At 33.8% G+C, this 18,845-nt stretch overlaps 1 protein-coding gene across 1 annotated transcript in view; it reads right to left on the reverse strand.

Moving 5' to 3' along the window:
- Positions 1 to 18,845, reverse strand: part of LOC113516018 (mitogen-activated protein kinase kinase kinase 7-like) — a 36,450-nt gene that overhangs the window by 1,991 nt on the left and 15,614 nt on the right. The window contains exons 8-9 of the mRNA XM_026900350.3: positions 818 to 996; positions 132 to 242 (exon numbers count right to left, since the gene is read on the reverse strand). Coding sequence (XP_026756151.2) covers positions 132 to 242; positions 818 to 996 — 290 coding nt within the window. The remainder of the gene's footprint in view (positions 1 to 131; positions 243 to 817; positions 997 to 18,845) is intronic.

Below are 18,845 nucleotides of genomic sequence, written 5' to 3' on the forward strand. Positions count from 1 at the left end.
GGTGAACCGTCATCTTGTTTGGCATTGCAACTTGCACAAAAAATATAATAGTTATATGTTAACACGTGATCCATTAGTAAAAAAAAAAAAAAAAAAACAATAATTGTATAAGTGGACAAAACAATATTTACCTTTTCATTTTCTAACTGTATAATTTCTCTTTTTTGTCGTAATTCCTCTTCGTCCATCTGTGCTTCTAATTCTGATTTTTGGTTACTTAAATACGCTAATTCGGTTTGGACCTAGAATCGAAGAAAAATTTTATCAATGTCATAGGAGCATATTTTTTTTTCAAGTATATTTTAGGGATTGTGGGGTAAAATTTCTACTACGTCTACTGGGATAACATTTTCGTTTGAACATTTTTTATTAAAAGATAAGTCTCTAAAATTTACTAATTTTACAGATAATTTAATCTGGATGCTATTCTATTTTTCTTTGTAAATAATATTATAATTATTTATTGGTTACGGTTAAATATGAATATAATAAGTAATAAAAAATTGTATACAATATTAAATGTACTTCAACTTTATAATTACTTTATATTCATGATTTTGGTAACATGACTATAATTTTATTTAAAGAGTATAATAATCTATGTATTCTAGCTCCCATAAACAATTGGCAAATGAATCTAACGGATAGAATCGTTATCATTAGTAAATCTATTTGGCGAAGTATGTTAGTGATGTTGTTCTTTCTCATGCAAGCTAACAACAGTTTCGTTTGCTACTTTTCTAGTCGAGGGCTGATCCCATGGTAGGAAGAATCTTAAAAGTAATATTAGGCAACAAAATATAGTGGTAAGTCTAACCTTAAGATATTCTGGTGCTAATTGTTTATGTTCTTCATATATCCGCTTGGACTCCTCATTATTGAGGTCAGGGGAAATAGGCCTTAGATGCGGCTCGAGCATGGTGTGCATGGAGTCAAGCGCTGGATCAGGCTCTGGTGGGGGGGCAGCCCCCTCGCCTTGGGTCGACCCACTGCTATCTGAAAATAAAAAATACAAATGTTTATTATTTGTGTATATTACGTAACCAGTTTTAACCCGCGACTTAGTCCACGAATCCCTGATATGTCGTGTGACCGGAATAAAAGGTAGGCTATGTCCTTATCCACTTCAAATAGGTACTACGTGTAATTTCATGACGATTGGTTGAGGCATCAAGAGATAACAAACAAACAAATTTTCATATTTATAATACAAGTAAGGATGTAATATATATGTGTATGCATATTTGCATACTCACACGCAATAAAAGGGGTTGGGATCTCAGCTTTCTTTTTTCTAAAGGTTTTTGGGACGGGTTGTCTGAGAAAATCGGCAAATTAGCCGAGAATGAAATAAATAATATGTAAGGATGTTATAAATGTGAAAGTTTGTAAATGTATTTGAATGTTTATTATTGAATCACGCTTTAACCACTAAACGTATTTGAATAAAATTTGGTACAGAGACATTTCATATTCTGGATAAATACTTAGAACACTGTTCATCCTAATTCATACGATCCATAGAATGGGGTACAAATAGTATAATGCAGTATAACAACAAGAGAACGAATTCACTGGAAACTGCGGAATGTCTTTAGCTTAAGTTCTAATAGTTTCAATATGAATATTATGACTATATGATCATAGGGATCAGTAGGGAAGGTTTTTTGACTTTAAATATGCGACAAAGTTTAAGCTTAGGCTTAGACAGAATCTATGATCCAAACCATATTCAGTCCAAGATAGTTTTATTTGTAAAAACATAATTGATATCTAATAGTATCGTTCAAAGTTGACATCTATCATAACAATGTATTATATAAACTATTTATCTTGATTATCAGGAAAAAACGTAAAAATGTCTTAGCGTAATTTATGTTGATTAAGCGATTCAGCTCTGGAAGCTAAACTTCATCTAACAATATTTTTTTCAAACCATTTTAATATGCTTTTTATTGAAACAATAATAGGTCTTTTGTTATTTTAAACATTAAATTGTAATTGTTTTTATAACACAGAATTGTACTTATATTAGTATTCAATCGATTTATATGCAAGTAACCTTAATTACAAGCATTTTTATATATGCCTAGTAATTTTTATTTTATCAATTATAGGGTTCGTGATGGGAAAAATGTTTCAGAACCATAATAAAAGTACTCATTCTAATTTTAAGATTCAGTACAAGATAAAAACAAAACTAATGTTTTAATAAACTTAATTAAAAATTTAAACATCGATGGTACGCTTAATAATTATGTAGCTGAATAACGAAATACTGTATTGCATACAAATCAAGGGCACACAATAACAGAACCAATACAAACTATAATAGGTAGTTTTATTGTTTGGTTTTACGTTACGTGATAGATTCCCAGGTGAACAATGGTGTCGCTCGTCACAATTAATAATTATTCACACGAACTTGGTGTACAAAGCTAGAACAATCTTTGTGTATAGAGGAATCACTCGCAGTACCACGGCAGGGTTAAATACGTCAAGAGTTAAATTTACTTTGGGTTGCTGATGTCAGACGCTTCACCTAGATTTCTGCTTTCAGCGGGAGATTCATTTTTCCGCAAACAGATGGCAGCAGCGTTCTATACAAGACAATCACCTGTTGTTCATCATCACTGTATCTTTCTATACTGCATGTAGAACGGATAACTTTAATATTGTAAGCACAAATGATAATATGACGTATATGACAACTTCAATTTATAAATGTAAACAACAAAAATTCTACTTTTAATTAGTTATGTACATATAAGGACATTTAAACGTCGGTCACACAACATTTTTTCACTACATAAATTAATCACTATACAAACAACTATCTAGAAACGTTGTGAAAATGTTGTTTGGGATGTATTCAATTAGTACATAAACACTTGTCAAGTTATGGTAGCTGTATAACTTTTAACATAAAGATGTCAGTGGGATTAATATGGTTTGGTAGATAAACGAGTGAAGGGCAACTAGTACGCAGGCAGAAAGGCGCTGCCCACCACTGTAAAGGGCGGTGGAGTTTCCGCGTCATGTAAGTTTTCAGCGAGCGTTTAGTGTCCAACAGACGCGTCGGACGCGCGGCAGCGGACACTCACTGTAAAATATCCAACTACAGCTGACTGTGTCCCTGATGGTGGTGACGATGCCGGCGGAGGCGGTACACGCGTCGAGGCGGCGGAGGCGCGCGGGCGGCGCGGGCAGCGGAGTCATGGCGCGTCCTCTCGCGGAGACAGTGCGCCGAGCACTGCTGTGCACGCCACCGCCCGCTCAAAATAATCGACGGGAGAGCCGGGAGCGAGTGGTGCAACGAACAAATCGCCGCTATTCGCGGTGCGGTGACTCAGCGACGTCAGCCCGAGCTAAATGCGGACACCGTGTGCTGCCACCCTTCGCGAGGTTTTCTGACGGTTTTCTCTGGGAGGGCGCGCGCGCACCGCTCCCGCAGTCGGTCGACGACCTGCGCCTACGTCGTGATGCCTCTTGCACCCGGCACCGGCGCCGAATAACCCCGCCGCACCCGTGCACTTCATAGATCACTCAGTTGTAAACTGCTATCCACTGCGTTTACTAACAATCATTCGCTACGCTAGTAAGAGTAGCCGGATCGCACAGTAGCAGGGCTTGTTGGACGAGCGCCGGACAATCTCGCGACTCGCAACGTCGACACGTCACAACCGCAGGGATAATTTAGGGCTCGATTGCAGCATCACGACGAGCTTTAATTCATAGAACGATCGCGATGTGCACTGGCCAAGGTGCAGTGCGCAAAATCAACACAGGCCCGACGTAAATACATGTCATTTTAATATGACACGTGACATATTACATACCAACAACAACAAACATTTATCTACGTCATACAAGTTTCAAGAATCGAACTCGTAAATTACCTACGTCGTGTGCTAATATATAATATTTATTGTAATTAAAATAATGAAAATTATATGTCAGTTTGCACGAAGTTTCAGCTCATATAGAGTATAAATTATGTCTCAGGATCTTATCTGCTAGGCATATGACGAAGCTTCAAGTAATTTAGTAAGCTAGGAGTTGTACTGCATGTTAGACTAATAAATGAGGATATCAGCAGAATAAAATTACTGATATAGTAAAAAATATAGTTAAGTTTGTGCATACTTCAGGATATAAGCCAGTTAAGTAGTTCGAAGAACTAACAACCTATGCAAATCCAGTACAGGGCTATTAATTATAAAGAGTGAAGACCTCAACAGTGTTACAAAGAGTCAATAGATGTAGGCTTAACATTGTACCTTACTGTAGTTTAAGGCAGAGGTCAATGTTTAGCTGTCAACGATGAATGACTGGCATGATGATGATGAATTTATGTCATACATATTATAGTATAGTATTATTACATAGTATTTGGACAGTTGTAGAATGTGAATGTGTGTTGCCATTTTATGTGTGTGTATGTCTCTTAGTTAAAAATGCATTTACATCGACAAAATTATTTTATGATATAAAACGGGGAAAGTAGTGTCAGTACTGCACTCCCTGATGATGTCAAGAGTTTCTAAGTTGCTTTCATTGAGCATGAAAGTCTTTGACGTAGCATTTCGGACTATGGGTATACGTACCCTCTGAACCAAGATAAGAAGTATGTGACAATATTTTTTTAAATGATTCAGACAAGAATTTGAAAATACAGAGATATAAATATCGTAGTTTACTGGGATTCGATGTAAAAGTCAGTAGAGTGCAATCAAATGCTCCCTGACTGAGATAGCTAAAACGACAACTGATATAAAATAAAATACAGGCACGAATAGCGCTGCCCTTAAAATTGTATAGCCTGAGTAGCGTGCCAACATCGTATTTTAATAGCTCATTACACTCAAAGTATTACTTAAACAGAGTCCAGAATAATCCAACGCGTAAATCTTAATGTGTAACGGAAGCTAAGAACGGGCACTTACATTAAACCACAACTACAATCAGAAAGCACATTTCAAATGTAACACATGTATCTCTCAAAGATTTTTTATTAGAAACTATTACATTCAGTCAATGACTGTTATTTTGGTAGAGAAAATATGTATACTATTGTAGTATTTTGGTTTTAGTATTGTTCATGTACTCGTATACATTTTATAAATATATGAGACATAAGGTGGCGTAGTTACTTATAAATTGATAGCTGCAGGAGAAAAGTCGCTGTGCAGGATTTGTTGGGAGTAATATTCATAATAAAACAAGGTCGGATACTTTAGAATCTAATCCAACTACTATTATGTGCGAACTGTAAGGGTGTCGCTCTTTGGTGTCTACAGTTTTTAGGTTCAAGATTTTTTTATGTTAGAAGGTCCAACTTTGTTATTTTGTATCTGGAGAGAAATCCAGTTACTTTTGGATAGACCATAACGAATTTTACTTTAGTTGTGGAAAATGTGGTTAAGGGTAACTTGACAAATACAAAGACAGTATATCAAAAATCATTATTTAAGTATGATGATTTCAGTCTTATGAGATAAAATCAAGGAAGAAGGTGGAGAAGAAAGCAAGTTCTTGAAATTGGTGGGTGTGCACGAAAATAAATGCAGGACATAAGTATAGACCGTAAGGTAGAATAGAAATAATATGGTATTACAGGACCTACACGAAAAATATATTAATGTAGTTTGAAGTTATACGGCGTTTGACAAAAGGTTCGAGGCTAAAGTAAAGCTAAAAGATAGACTGCTTCTATCTTCTAGCATTACTAAGTAAGTAAGTTTAGATTAAACCCACAACGTAAAACCAACATAAAATTATTCATTAATGATAAATGAAACAATATAATATAATGAGAAAGGAATAAATAAATGTTCTTAGCAAGTTTACCCTAAAATAAATATTGTAGGTAGGACGCTCACTTCGTCGAAATTTACTTTAAAAAAAATAGTGTTTAAAAAATACGCATGTGCAACTAATTCCGTTAGGCGGAAGTGATAATTAACGAGTAGTAAGTGAGGACGGGATGTCGCTTCGGGCGCGCGGAGCAGCGTTGACAGACTTCTCTTGGACGGGCGGCTGCCCAACGATCATGACTAATCTAAACATTTAACGACTGCAAGCTTCGATGAACCATAAAATTTAAAACCGGAACTGTAAATCATATGCGTATTTTATTCTAGCACGATGTAAAGATCAGTAGTTAACCTGTATACGATTAACAGGCGTTGATAGAAAAGAATCATGGTTAGACAAACAGCGTGAGATTGAAGTCAAGAATTTTCTAAATCGCCGCGTGTGGGACGAATTATGAAACTAAAGAAATCATGTGTAGCTATGTAAGGATTGAAATTTGCTTGCCTTGTAAGGGAACTGGGATAAAAACAAAAGAATCACGAAAATGTCAGAAAAGTGTCATTCATTAAAATTTCTAAGTCCTAGGCATTCTTAAGCCGAGATATGGATATAAGTATTAATAACATTAGTATTTTGGAGACTGTGAGACTTTGTGTGTAGCTATTTTGTAATACCATAAATCCATCGTTGAATGCGAACTCTTTGATCGGTGGCGTTAATATGTTTTCAATCTGCCGTCGCGACGGGCAGCAGACTGTTCCAGTTGCGTCATTTTACTGACATCTTGCGGAACTGTCCACGAACGACGTTTATTCTATTAGCAGATTTACTATTCCGACAAACAGGCAGATGTTTATAAATTGTTGACGATTTAAGATGTCAATCGATATAAGAACACGTAAATTTAAAACTATAGCGATAGTACATTCGGAGTCCAATGGGACTAATAAAATGTAATAGTATTGTGTTTATAGCAATTAAATTAAAGTATATTTTTTTTCATGCAAAATAAAATACCTTCACATTCTTGAATAGCGAGTGCCAAAAATGTACAGAATGTCCAAACTTTTAATGTTGGAATCAGGTTGTGTTAGTGACAGAGAATTACGTCGCACATCCAAAATTTAAAAGTCTGATTCACCGGAGACACTTCCATTCGATACGGAAATATCTACAGAGCGAATTTAGGCGTCCTTGCGTGTAATTTTAAAGTCTCCAAAGGACAATAATACGTGCGGTTTGGAAGAGGCCAACAGACTTGGGATGATTCACACAGAGCTAAAATTATGTGCATTTCTCATGTTTATTGAATCCAACAGTTTTATTGAAGGAAGTCTAAATTTATGACTTGAAGATATTACTGTTAGAATGGCATCATCGGCAATAAGGAATGAAGAAAGAAAATCATACAAAGGTAAGTATATGGAAATGATTTGCAGTGAACCATTGAACACAGATGTTCATGTATCGTATGAAAGACGCTATTTGGGCGTTTAGCCGCCTCTCATAAAGAGGGCAGTTTACAATTACGTGCCAACTTCAACTGCAAACTAGATCTGGGGCAGTCACCATTATAGGTGATTGTATCCAGATCACATCAAAGAATCGCATGACGCTGGATACAAAACAGTAACTACTTAGGACAGGCGAGACGACGTAAAGAACCCATATTACACTAATAAAGATAGACAGATCGGGGTGGACGTTGGAAACATTATTCGAAATATAAATCTCGTACTAATTATGAAGTCATGAAAAAATCTAAAAAACAAAAATCAAATCAATTCATGTAATCGAAGTCTAAATGATTGTTCAGAGAATAAAGCTAAAAAAATTAGTGTATCTACGATTTTCTTGTAAATTATTGACAACAGACATGAATATACTTTCGCTCTTGCCAGGCAGGATAAGCAAAGAATTCTATCATAAATATTTATCTCATTACTCGACTACGGAATTTACGTGAACATTAACTAATTTGATTGGATTTGAAGAATGTTGTTGTGGTTTTGTTTACTACGAGATGTGGGCGGTGGAGCGTGTCGGAAGTGGATTAGATACAGAATTATAGCTGGTGACGTCTTTAATAGGGCATTTTTATATACTAACGATAACATGGTTTAAGCAATACATGGTAAGATTATGTTGCTTAAAACTTTAAGTTAGATGTCGCGCTTATTTTGTCTACATTATAATGATTACGTTCTTAATATCTTCTTTCTTAATAGATTATTGGTTCATATTTAGATTTATCTTATATGATGAAAAGTAACGGTAAGTCCTAAAATAGTCCACCGACATGAACTATTCAATTTCATTCTTTACTAGCTTTTTCCCGTTACTACGTATGAGCGATTTTCAGAAGTAGGAATCACAATGAGATATACTACTTCTAGATGGTATATCAAGATTTAAGCATACACCAGTTTTTAACTTAGGTCTTCAGGAACATAACTGTGGAAACCACATCCAATTTGGTGCAGTAGTTTTTTCGCGATGCCGGAACAAACATACAGAAAGACAAAATTTCTAAAAAATATTGTTTCGATTTCTATTGGTCTTATTAAGACACAGTTACAATTTATTATATTAGTAAGATTAAGAAGAAAATGTCGTAAGAGTAGGAAGATGATATTGATTTAAAAGAAAATATTTTGATGGATTGATTTTTTGCTACTGACAGCAAACATAGCTAGCTACAAATGTCTACATAAGCAAATAAACTGTCACGCCATTCGTATTAAAGATTACACAGCTTAAGGTACTTTATAGATAAAAGCTTATGCTTTTATATAATATAGTAATATAATTAAGTACAAGTATATTACTAAAATTCAACTGAAGAAACAATCAGTGCTTTTGTTAATATATCTAGATACCATATTTTGATTTAAAATAAAAAAAAATATTTGGATTACATAAATTATTAAATAATATACACAGAAATAAACTGTAAACAGTACATACGTTTTTAGAATGAGAAACCCTCCAATCAAAGTGGGCATTCAGTGGAAGAATCTATAGTAGCAATAGGAAGTAATACAAAAGCTATTGGCAAAGGTAGCGTTGTGAAATAGCGCGCTGAGTCACGCGTGTATTTTAGAGGAGTGCTCCCGACTCGGGCTGCGATGCCCCTTCGCCACAACAGAACACGTAGGTACCAACACATTTATTATACAATTAATATAAATTTGGATTAGCGTCAACAAAAGAAGTATCTAAAGACTTCTTTTTTTGACAAGAATAACAGGGAATTTGACTATGTTCTGTCCACGTAGAGACAAGTTTTCCAATTACTTTTAAAAGAAGAAATTAAGGATTTCAATTAAGTCTAATTGAAATCTTATTTCTGTGAGATAATGTGAGTGTAAGATTATGTTCGTCAATTTTACATTCCTTTTAATAATACTTTTTGCAATTCAAACGATGTACTAGAGGGATTCACTCTTAATTGAAGTAGTTTTTGTTTAAAACGAAATCTAAATTATTTATCGTAATCATTATTTGATTATAATGTAGGTAATCCAATCCGGATGATTCATTAGGAAAATTTTCTGAATAAAATTAAATATGAAAAGAAACAGACAGAACAATGACAACATATGATGTAAATGTCAATCACGATTTAGAGAATTCTTGGCAAAGTGAAAGTGTTATTTACCAAGAGAATATATTCAGGTATTAAAGTGTTCTATTGTGTTATATAGATTACGGAACGGGTTCGAACTTACTGTGGCATGGATAACAGTTGCGAGGTCGTAGAAAAACGGCGTAACGATTTCGCGTAAACGTAAACGCAGTGCGGTACCGTCGGAGCAACGCTCGTGACGCAGAAGCAAGCCCCGACCTACTTATGTCGTCGAAAAAATCCGCAGATGTTCAACTATATCGAGCAGGGCAGAATGTGTTGTTCCGAATAGAAATAAACTTGTCACATATTTTGATTGTATCTAGAGCGGGCGCGGTTAGTCATGTAGCGGTGTCGATGCCAACGTCCCGGCCACTCTGCGCCACCATCGCAGCTATAAAGGCAATCGTATTCCAGACTGAATCACTACCTACAGGCGCCGTCTGCAAAATGTCTCACCGCTAATGATTTACGGTTATTATTTAATTGTTGCCCACCGAATTGCTGAAAAATACTACGCAAATAGCATTGGCAAAGTCATCACCAAAAATGGAGAGTTTCTTTTTTTGCAATACAGACTCTGTTTTTATCATTGTATTATATATGATCATTGAATATTAGATAATATTTTGAATTATTATAATTAAAAATATCTAGAAATAAACAGTTAATGGTTAAACTATAAATTACGGCGTAGTAAAGTTACATCAAAATCTCAGCATGTTCTCCATTACGTGATAACGGGACATGTAAACAGGATTTATTTTTAATCTTCAAAGAGGGTTGTTTATTAACGACGCTTCGAGATTTCACTTCGTACAACAAAAGAGTTAACATTGGAAATAAATTTAGAGCACTCGTAATTTTGGACAGCGGCCGAGGAGCGAGATGCTAGGTGTTGCCATACGTGGCGTTGATTCGCCTTCATATATAGTCGCTTGTGTAATTGTTTACAACTGTATGTCGCACTGAAAAAAAAATAGTTGTATATTTATGGTCTCGGGATGGGTAGTAGCGTCATTTTTAAAATATCACCAAAGCCTAACTGCGGTTGCCAGCCCGCATGCCAAGCGTGGCAACTACAGGTAAAAAAACAGCTTATCGGGGAGCCTGTGTTCAGCAGTGGTCAGTTAATGGCTGATTTGATGATGATATTTACGAATTAAATATATCCGGTATTCATAGCTTTAATAAATCGTAGTTCTTGACTCGACTTCAGGAAAATGAACAAAATATAGTTGAAAGCAGGAAAATATAGGTAAATATTTAGAGAGATGTTTGGCTTATAGACTAGACCAGGGTTCGCTTTCAACATAATATATTATATGTGATGACTCATCGGGACGGCGAAAGCGTCAATCAACGCTGATATCTATCTAGACTAGTATAGTTAGGCGGATTTTGGCATGGTGTTTTGACAACTGATTACTTAATGGTCGGTGATAGCTGTTGTAATAAATATCGCCCATATTTAGTTAACATTCATTCGATACAAGTTAATTTTGCTCTGCATTCTAAAAAACATGATTTTCCTACCAATAAACGAGCTACAAAAAATAGCCCATATCACTCGGGATGATTATAAGGATGTTCATGATACCCTGTACATCCAAGTTTCTTAAGGCATTTAAAAATTAAGGTGAAATAAAGAAACTCACATACACACATGAACTTGGAAAATATTATACTCTTTTTTTGATCAGTTGTGTAAAAAGTAAATTGTGATTGATTGAAAGAGATTGGATTTTTAGTCCACTAAAATCAGATGTCAGGGGCGTTTAAAATTGTAACAAGTATGAGAGAAAATAAAAAGAAGTGACCGTCAAATTACAAGACGTAAGATGTTTTAACGAAACGTGCTAACAGAGTTCATGTAGAGAACTTGATATTAATTGTAACATCTTGTGAAACCTCATGACGTAATATAATAAACTGAAGCTATATATGCCAAACTTACACAGTATATTTGTAATCTATCTAAGACTCATTTTATTTCCTAAATGGCTGAAAAAGTGTTTGAAAATTTGTCTCAATTTACGTCAATTGTAGATTTTAGAAAGAAGAAGAGGAAATTTAGATTCAGCCTTCGAATATATGCTTCAGATGTTTGATGTTTCAGAAATAAACATGTTTCAGAAATAAAAGGGAATGAAACTTCGTTGGAAAATCGAAAAAGGTAAGAGGTCTATTACTGTTTATGTGGGAGACATTAAATTTTGCATTCAGACATTTAACAGTTATAATTTTAATGTTAGTGGAAAAAGGGCCATAATAGGAGAAAAAAACGGAAGCAAATGGCTACACACCTATGACCTATTATTTACTCACAATTCTAATAATTCCATCCAAATGTATCGATTTAGATTAGTATATTACATTTACTTATTAAAGTTTCAATTATAATCATAAATAAACCTCAGGGTCAAATATATAAATACGTTGGCGTTGATCTACGCAAACGAAGTTTTTCTCATGGGCAACTTAATTTAAAACAATATTAATTATTATTTAGTATTATAGATAATTATTAGCTGACTCAGCAAACGTTGTTTTACCATATACATTATTATATACATTCGTGAACTATACATGAAATTTTCTCGTACTACAATTATTATTTTCGATTGCCATCTCACCCTATCGCGGCATATAAAAATCGCGATTAAAAAACAGGGGTTGATCGTAATAGCGTAAAAATTTGAATTTGTATATATTTTTCAATGCTAAATCATAATAAAATAAAAATAAAAAAATTGACAAAAAATAAAAAAAAATATATATTTAGGGGTGGGTCACCTTTTTCATTGAAAGGTATGAAAAATAAATGAACAAAATTTCATAAAAATCGGTAAAGCCGTTTCGGAGGAGTTTGCTAACAAACATCGCGACACGAGAATTTTATACGAGTATATTAGATGTACAAATAATAAATATATGAACATAAAGACAATAAACCACAAGGTAATTTAAAATTGACAGCCGATTGAGTTTTCAGCTTATTTCAGCGTCATATTATCGTGTTCACTTAATATACTTTGTCTGAATATAGTCTGTTCATTAGGGTCCGTTCATTGCTTTTGTCCAAGATGGAGTATTTTGTATTTCTTTTTTCGATTTTTTTGGTTGAAAAATGTAAGCAATCGCTAGAAACACACACATCTATAGTATACGTTATTATTTACGAGTATGCTATTTTATGACTTTGAAATACACAATTAATGTAAAAACGAAAGACTGATTAAAATTAAAACTCAGATAAGTTTATATAATAACTACCATATAATTTGGGTGTAAGTTCTTTTTAATACTAGTTATACGATTAGTATTTATATACCCAGGTCTATAAATTAAATTAGGTCACCACTTCCTATAAAAATTTGTAATTAATTTCAGCAATCTATGTCAAACGATGTTAATGGATTTTTTTAAAAATATCGACTGTTGATACATGTTCTCATTTCATGCATGCATTATAATTGTTATACGTTATGATACAACTACGGAAATGCTACAAAATAGTAAGTTTTAGACTAGAAGCAAACTTCTTTGGCGTCGTACTGTTATAAATTTTTATACGACTCCAACTTGGCAAAGTAAACGAGCGGACAGCCCTTCTAATATAAAGAAGTATAGAATATACTGTGACGATCCAGAATGCCTACTGACTTTACTGTCATATTTCATTTTTTAAACCAAAATACAGACTTGCTACTTACTACTGATGCTTGGTGATAGAAACAGATGTGAAGAAGATTTTGTGTAAAATCTTTCTGGTTTTGCGAGTATTTTCCGTTGATATAGGAGAGATTAAGGAAGAGTCTCATATAATTTTTTTATGTATACTTTCTACAAGTTAACATAATCAAGTCGTTTAATTCAAATAAAATAACAATAACTATTTATACCTAAAATCTTCCTCAACTTTTCCTTGTTCAATATTGCGATTTTTACTGTAGAAGCATCGCCGAGCTTACGACTATCGATTCTAAGAAATTTAATACAAACTAAGATCATTTCTGGGTTTTTGAAGGGATAAATTTTTTTAAATCTATCTTTTTAAGCATATGAAATGCAAAAAAAGTCTATCAATGTAATAAATCTGTCAAATTAACACCAATAAGTATAAAGGATCAATAATATGAAATATATATATTTTGCACTTAATATAAAAGATACATATTTCTTATAAAGCGTGGGTGATCACTAGAGATTTTCCAAAAATCCCACGGGAACGGACTCGAGTTGGCGATACCGCGTACGTTGTCATTATATAATGTTTGAATAATATAAAACAAAGTCGCCAGCCAGCTAAGCCAGGTGGACGCGAGTGGCGATTGTTTTCAATCTGTGTATTTGCCCAAGGCTTTTTGAAACGACTTGATGGATTTTATTATGGCTTTATCCATTGTAATAATTTTTCGAGGAAAGTTCCAAGGTAATGAAAGATATATATCTCTAAACAATATAAAACAAAAAGGCGTTGTTCACGTTTGTTCATTTCCTTGTTTATTTTCTCTATTTTATTATGTTATCACAATGAATTTTCATAATTATTTTTTTTAATTTTCGTATACGTAAGAATATAAAGCTTTGGAATAAATAAAAACGAATTAAAACAAAAACGAGGTCAATCATTAGATTGATCAATTAATTAATAGTGAATTGAATCGTTATTTAAAAAAAATAGGCGTATTCAAATGAAAATATAGTGGGTCGCTATGTTTTTTTTTTTAATATTATATCAGTTATTTGCGTAAGTTCCTGTGAGCTTGGTTATAATAGTAACGAACGAAATTGGGGAGAAAGGGATTACTAGTAATTGGTTCTAACAACCTTAATGCTAGCAATATACCCTATTAGATCCACCTCCACGCGATTCTCCCTGGAAACCGAAATGGGGGACCTGGAAACCTGGAAATAGGGGTTAATTCTTGTCAAATTTTTCACGATGGACCAAATGACCTGCCTTTATCTTTACCTATCATCTATAACTGATGCCCCGTCAACGTATACCAATAGCGCAAGCGAGGTTACCATTCCATTTTCACCCATTAGAAATAAAAGTACCGAACTAAAAGCTGTTTGCATAATTTTTCTGCTTATAAATGGTGTTATCATTTGGTCCTGTATATACAAGTTATATTTACAATAATTGTATTCTTCGCACCTAAAAGTGTGGAGGGAGAAATAGAGATAGGGAATGTAAGAGAAGTAACTAGCTTACTAGTAAAAATAAATAAGACTCAGAGTGGTAACATAGTCGCAAAATGAAAGAATTAATTTTACACTAGTATCTCTTTCTGAATACATTTCAAATTTTTATCATGTGTTATGAATAGAATCCTAGAATGCAGATAAAAAGGTAGAAAATATACATGTGTTACTTGTTGGTGACGAAGTCCAAGCACCTTTAAGATAGTTCCTGGCGATTGAGACTTTTTTTAAACAATATACTTCTAAGAAGATTTTGGTTTTGATTCTTATTTGAGCTTAGAATGTAAGCATATTTTTGTCGGTAATATTATTATTTATAATTTCTTTAATTTAGCTAAAGTTTGCGCTTTGATAAATTTGTTAATTTTTTTAAGTGATGCAATGGCCCTTCTATAAATATTGGAAGCTACATGAACATTTTGAGAATCGGTTTCAAACTTCATGTATTCCATCCACAGGTTAATATTATCTGTATCATGAAGTTGAATTAACATATCGTAACATTTTCTAATATTCTTAGAATTTAGTTTATCTTGTGTCTCCTATATCAATCATAAACCTTATGTACTGCAATTTGTAATGGGAGAGTCTTAATAACTTCTTCATACAGATCTCTTGCAGCTTTCAAACCATTATAATCATACATTTAAGATAGAAACCAGATGTTGTTTGACGCTGATCCAATTTTAATTAGGTATTATCTCTTAATGCTGCAACTTACACAATATTTGACCACAATTAGTGTAAAATATTAATCCAATAGTAATGTTGGAGAAATTAATATATGAGTATGTTTTGTATCAAAGTAAATAATTAGTTTGTTAGAAATAACGAAGATAATTAGACGTTGTCTCAAGATACTGTTACTCACTCATGAAAACGTCGACAATCACTTGCAATTTTTCGCAATCGGGCTGTACCGTTATTGAAACTTGTACGGAACAGTCCTTTTGCGGCATTTCACTAATTACAATAACATTGGTAACGTCCTTGATATCACGTGCAACAAGTATTACGGCCGTGTGTGTCACGAGAGGTGCGTGGTGCGCGCGCGCGTATGCACCGGATGCGTGTGCGCAGATGCAGTGCGGGCAAGATGCGCCGGCGCGCGGTCGCGCAACGAGACTGTACGACGACATAGCCACATCCATGCCTCCCCGATAACCTTAAATTAGATTAATTGTATCTCGCTGATTCATACACGCCGACGCGATTCTATCTGTTGACACTCGACAAATATCTTAGCTTAATTTCACATTAAACGTATAAAGATACATTTATTTTTTATTTTACAATACAATAGGTCATTAACATGAAGGTTGCTTATTTAATTACATTGTGCATTTTTAATACTGGGATCTGAGGAGAGAAACTGTTTTTCTAGAAGAATATTAGAATCTAGTAAAACCAACAGAGATGTTCTGCGTTGGTCTTTGTGTATTTTATAGACATCCTAAAAAGGAAGCTAGTGGCCATAATTCACATTAAAATCTACGAGATCTTTAGGTTTAATTAAACTGCAACATAATACAAACACAACAATAAAGTAATAGTCATTTATATACATACTGTGTAGAGGACACTTGTGCGGGGATACTGCTTGCGCAGAGAACTGATTAGGTGTCATCCTACGCATGCAAAATTAAATTTAATATGATAAAAAATTTAGGTTGTATATAAAGATCTGTAATAACAATACTACCATTTTAGTATACATTTTGGATTTCGATAAATCGATATTGAAAATCGATTGGTCAGCATTTAAAAGCTGGCGGCGTTACTGTATAAAAATCAACACATTTGTTTATTTGAGCAGCGCATAACGGGCGAGATGCCCGCCACGGCGGCACCCATGAAAATATTACGACTTATTTACTTTAACACGATGCTGTTCTTACCGCATTGACGTCTGTCGGCTGACTCAGCACTCAATGGGTCACGACTAGGGAGCCACGAGGCTCTTATCGTTTCACACCTCTAATCTTAATGGCCTCATATGCTGGGCGTGCTTCAAGGGCGGTCAGATTTGGGACTATTTAGTTACTAACTATAGAGCAAACGATTTACATTAAAATATTTTTCCCTCCTGAAAAAATGTGGGCTAAAATGATATACCAGTGTGTCCACATCCCAGACATCGAGGGTATAGACGACGCAAGTGTTTCAATCTAATGGTCGAAATCTTTTATGAGTGTTGTATGAGTGAAATTGAATGTTTTCCCCAAACGATGCTAATACATGATTTTAATTTCATCCTGAATATGATAAATAAGCATGGTACTATTAAACTACTTGCTTTGCATGTTACAAAAATATTTTCTATAAGCAAGCATACAAGCATCCTTTGAAAGGAATGTTTTGCATCTGAATCTGAACATTTTTACCAAAGAAAGATGATAAAACAATCGAGTTTCCTGTATGTTTTTATCGTTTTCAAGTCATTTTTCTTTGGCCAAAATATTTAGTTTCCCTGTTAGAAAGAATATAGAAAGTATTCTGAGTGAAACTGAAAACATGAAAAAGTGCAATGTAAATGCAATTGCGACGTCTATTTACAGCGATGTCTATAGATTCCTGTTACAGCATGTTGTATTACATGATAATATATAGCATTTTGTAGTTAAACTAGATTAATCCTCTGGTTAGAATAGTATGGACGGACGCATTGTATGCAATTGTAATATATTATTTATAATAATTAAAATACATTGATATATATGTTATTATGTTATAAACATATAACGATAATATTTTCGTTTCATATATCTAGGGTTTTTCCGTAATATTATACAGCAAATGACGTGTGTAGTGTCGGTGGTCGTTCGGCAACCGCGCCCGGAAGCAGCGGATAAACACAAGATGACCCGTCTAGTTATCTGCGCATGCGCAGACCATGCGACTTGAGCTTTTGTCTCAAATTTATTTTCACAGTTCGATACACCAGAAGTTTTCCTGACACTGAGGGAAATCGTATGACGTAAATCGTATTTCTAAAAGCGTCGCCACGTGCAAATTTGATAGAGTAATAAATTTGTGAGTACTTTAAACTAAAGGTCACACGGAAGGCGGTAGTGGAGCAGTTGGAAGTAAAGAAATCGACCTATATATTATGTAAATTAAAAAGTGTCAAAATATATAAAATAACATAAACGTAAAATTATTCTTACTAATATAACACAATTGTAATATAGACATAGAAAGATATTTAAGAAAAATTGATAAAACTCTTAATAAATAATATTTATTTAAATTTCTGTCTTGCACTACTACTTACAATACTTTTAGAGATAAGTTCGCCTTTGCTAACATTGTTATTAACTTAAAAACAAGAATATATATATATTAGAAATTTCGTTTGTACTTCTAAAATCCACACGTGCGATGTAACAGGCAAAGAGCTACTAATAAATAGATAATCATCAAATGATTGCTACATCTGGACATTATTAGAAAGTTTTACATATTTAATTTAACAATTTCGAAAAATCGAGCATCTTAAATTCTGATTACTATAAACAACATTAGCAACGCAGTCATAGCAAGACGCTATCCCGAGTGTTGATAAAGCGTGACCGCTACGCGAATGTATAACAAAACAAATAACCAAAACATTAGTCAAATATTACGGTCTGCTGCGATTTTAAAAACATAAGCTTCACGAACAATTTTTCTACTGGGAACGCTTACAAAACAAATCGATAAAAACAACGCACTAATTTGTTTATTAGTTCATGTTAAGTTTATACACCATACACTAAATAAAACATCTAAATCACGAATCATAGATAAGTGCGCTGAGAATAAATAAATAAATATGATCATAACTGTAGGGATGGATAATATTTTGCAATATCTATATATTTTAGTTACAATACCTATATATTGCTCCAATAACGAATATGTTAAAAGTCCTACCTAAAAAATAATATTGGACAGACTTTTAACATATTCGAAAATAGATATTCGACCGATATTGGTGATATCCAAATGGATTATATAATGTGTATAATAGGAAATAAACTTTTTTCCATTATCAATGCCCAGAAGAACATAATATATAGATATCAGATCAGTATTATATTACCCATGCCTATATAACTGTAATCGCTAATGGGGTATAAAGCAGGGGTATTTGTTGACTATTGCAATGTAGTGAATGTAACCCTCGACAAACTCACAGCCAGAG

Source organism: Galleria mellonella, unplaced genomic scaffold (genome assembly GCF_026898425.1).
Source record: "Galleria mellonella isolate WM207_F2 unplaced genomic scaffold, CSIRO_AGI_GalMel_v1 utg74, whole genome shotgun sequence".
Lineage (NCBI taxonomy): Eukaryota > Metazoa > Arthropoda > Insecta > Lepidoptera > Pyralidae > Galleria > Galleria mellonella.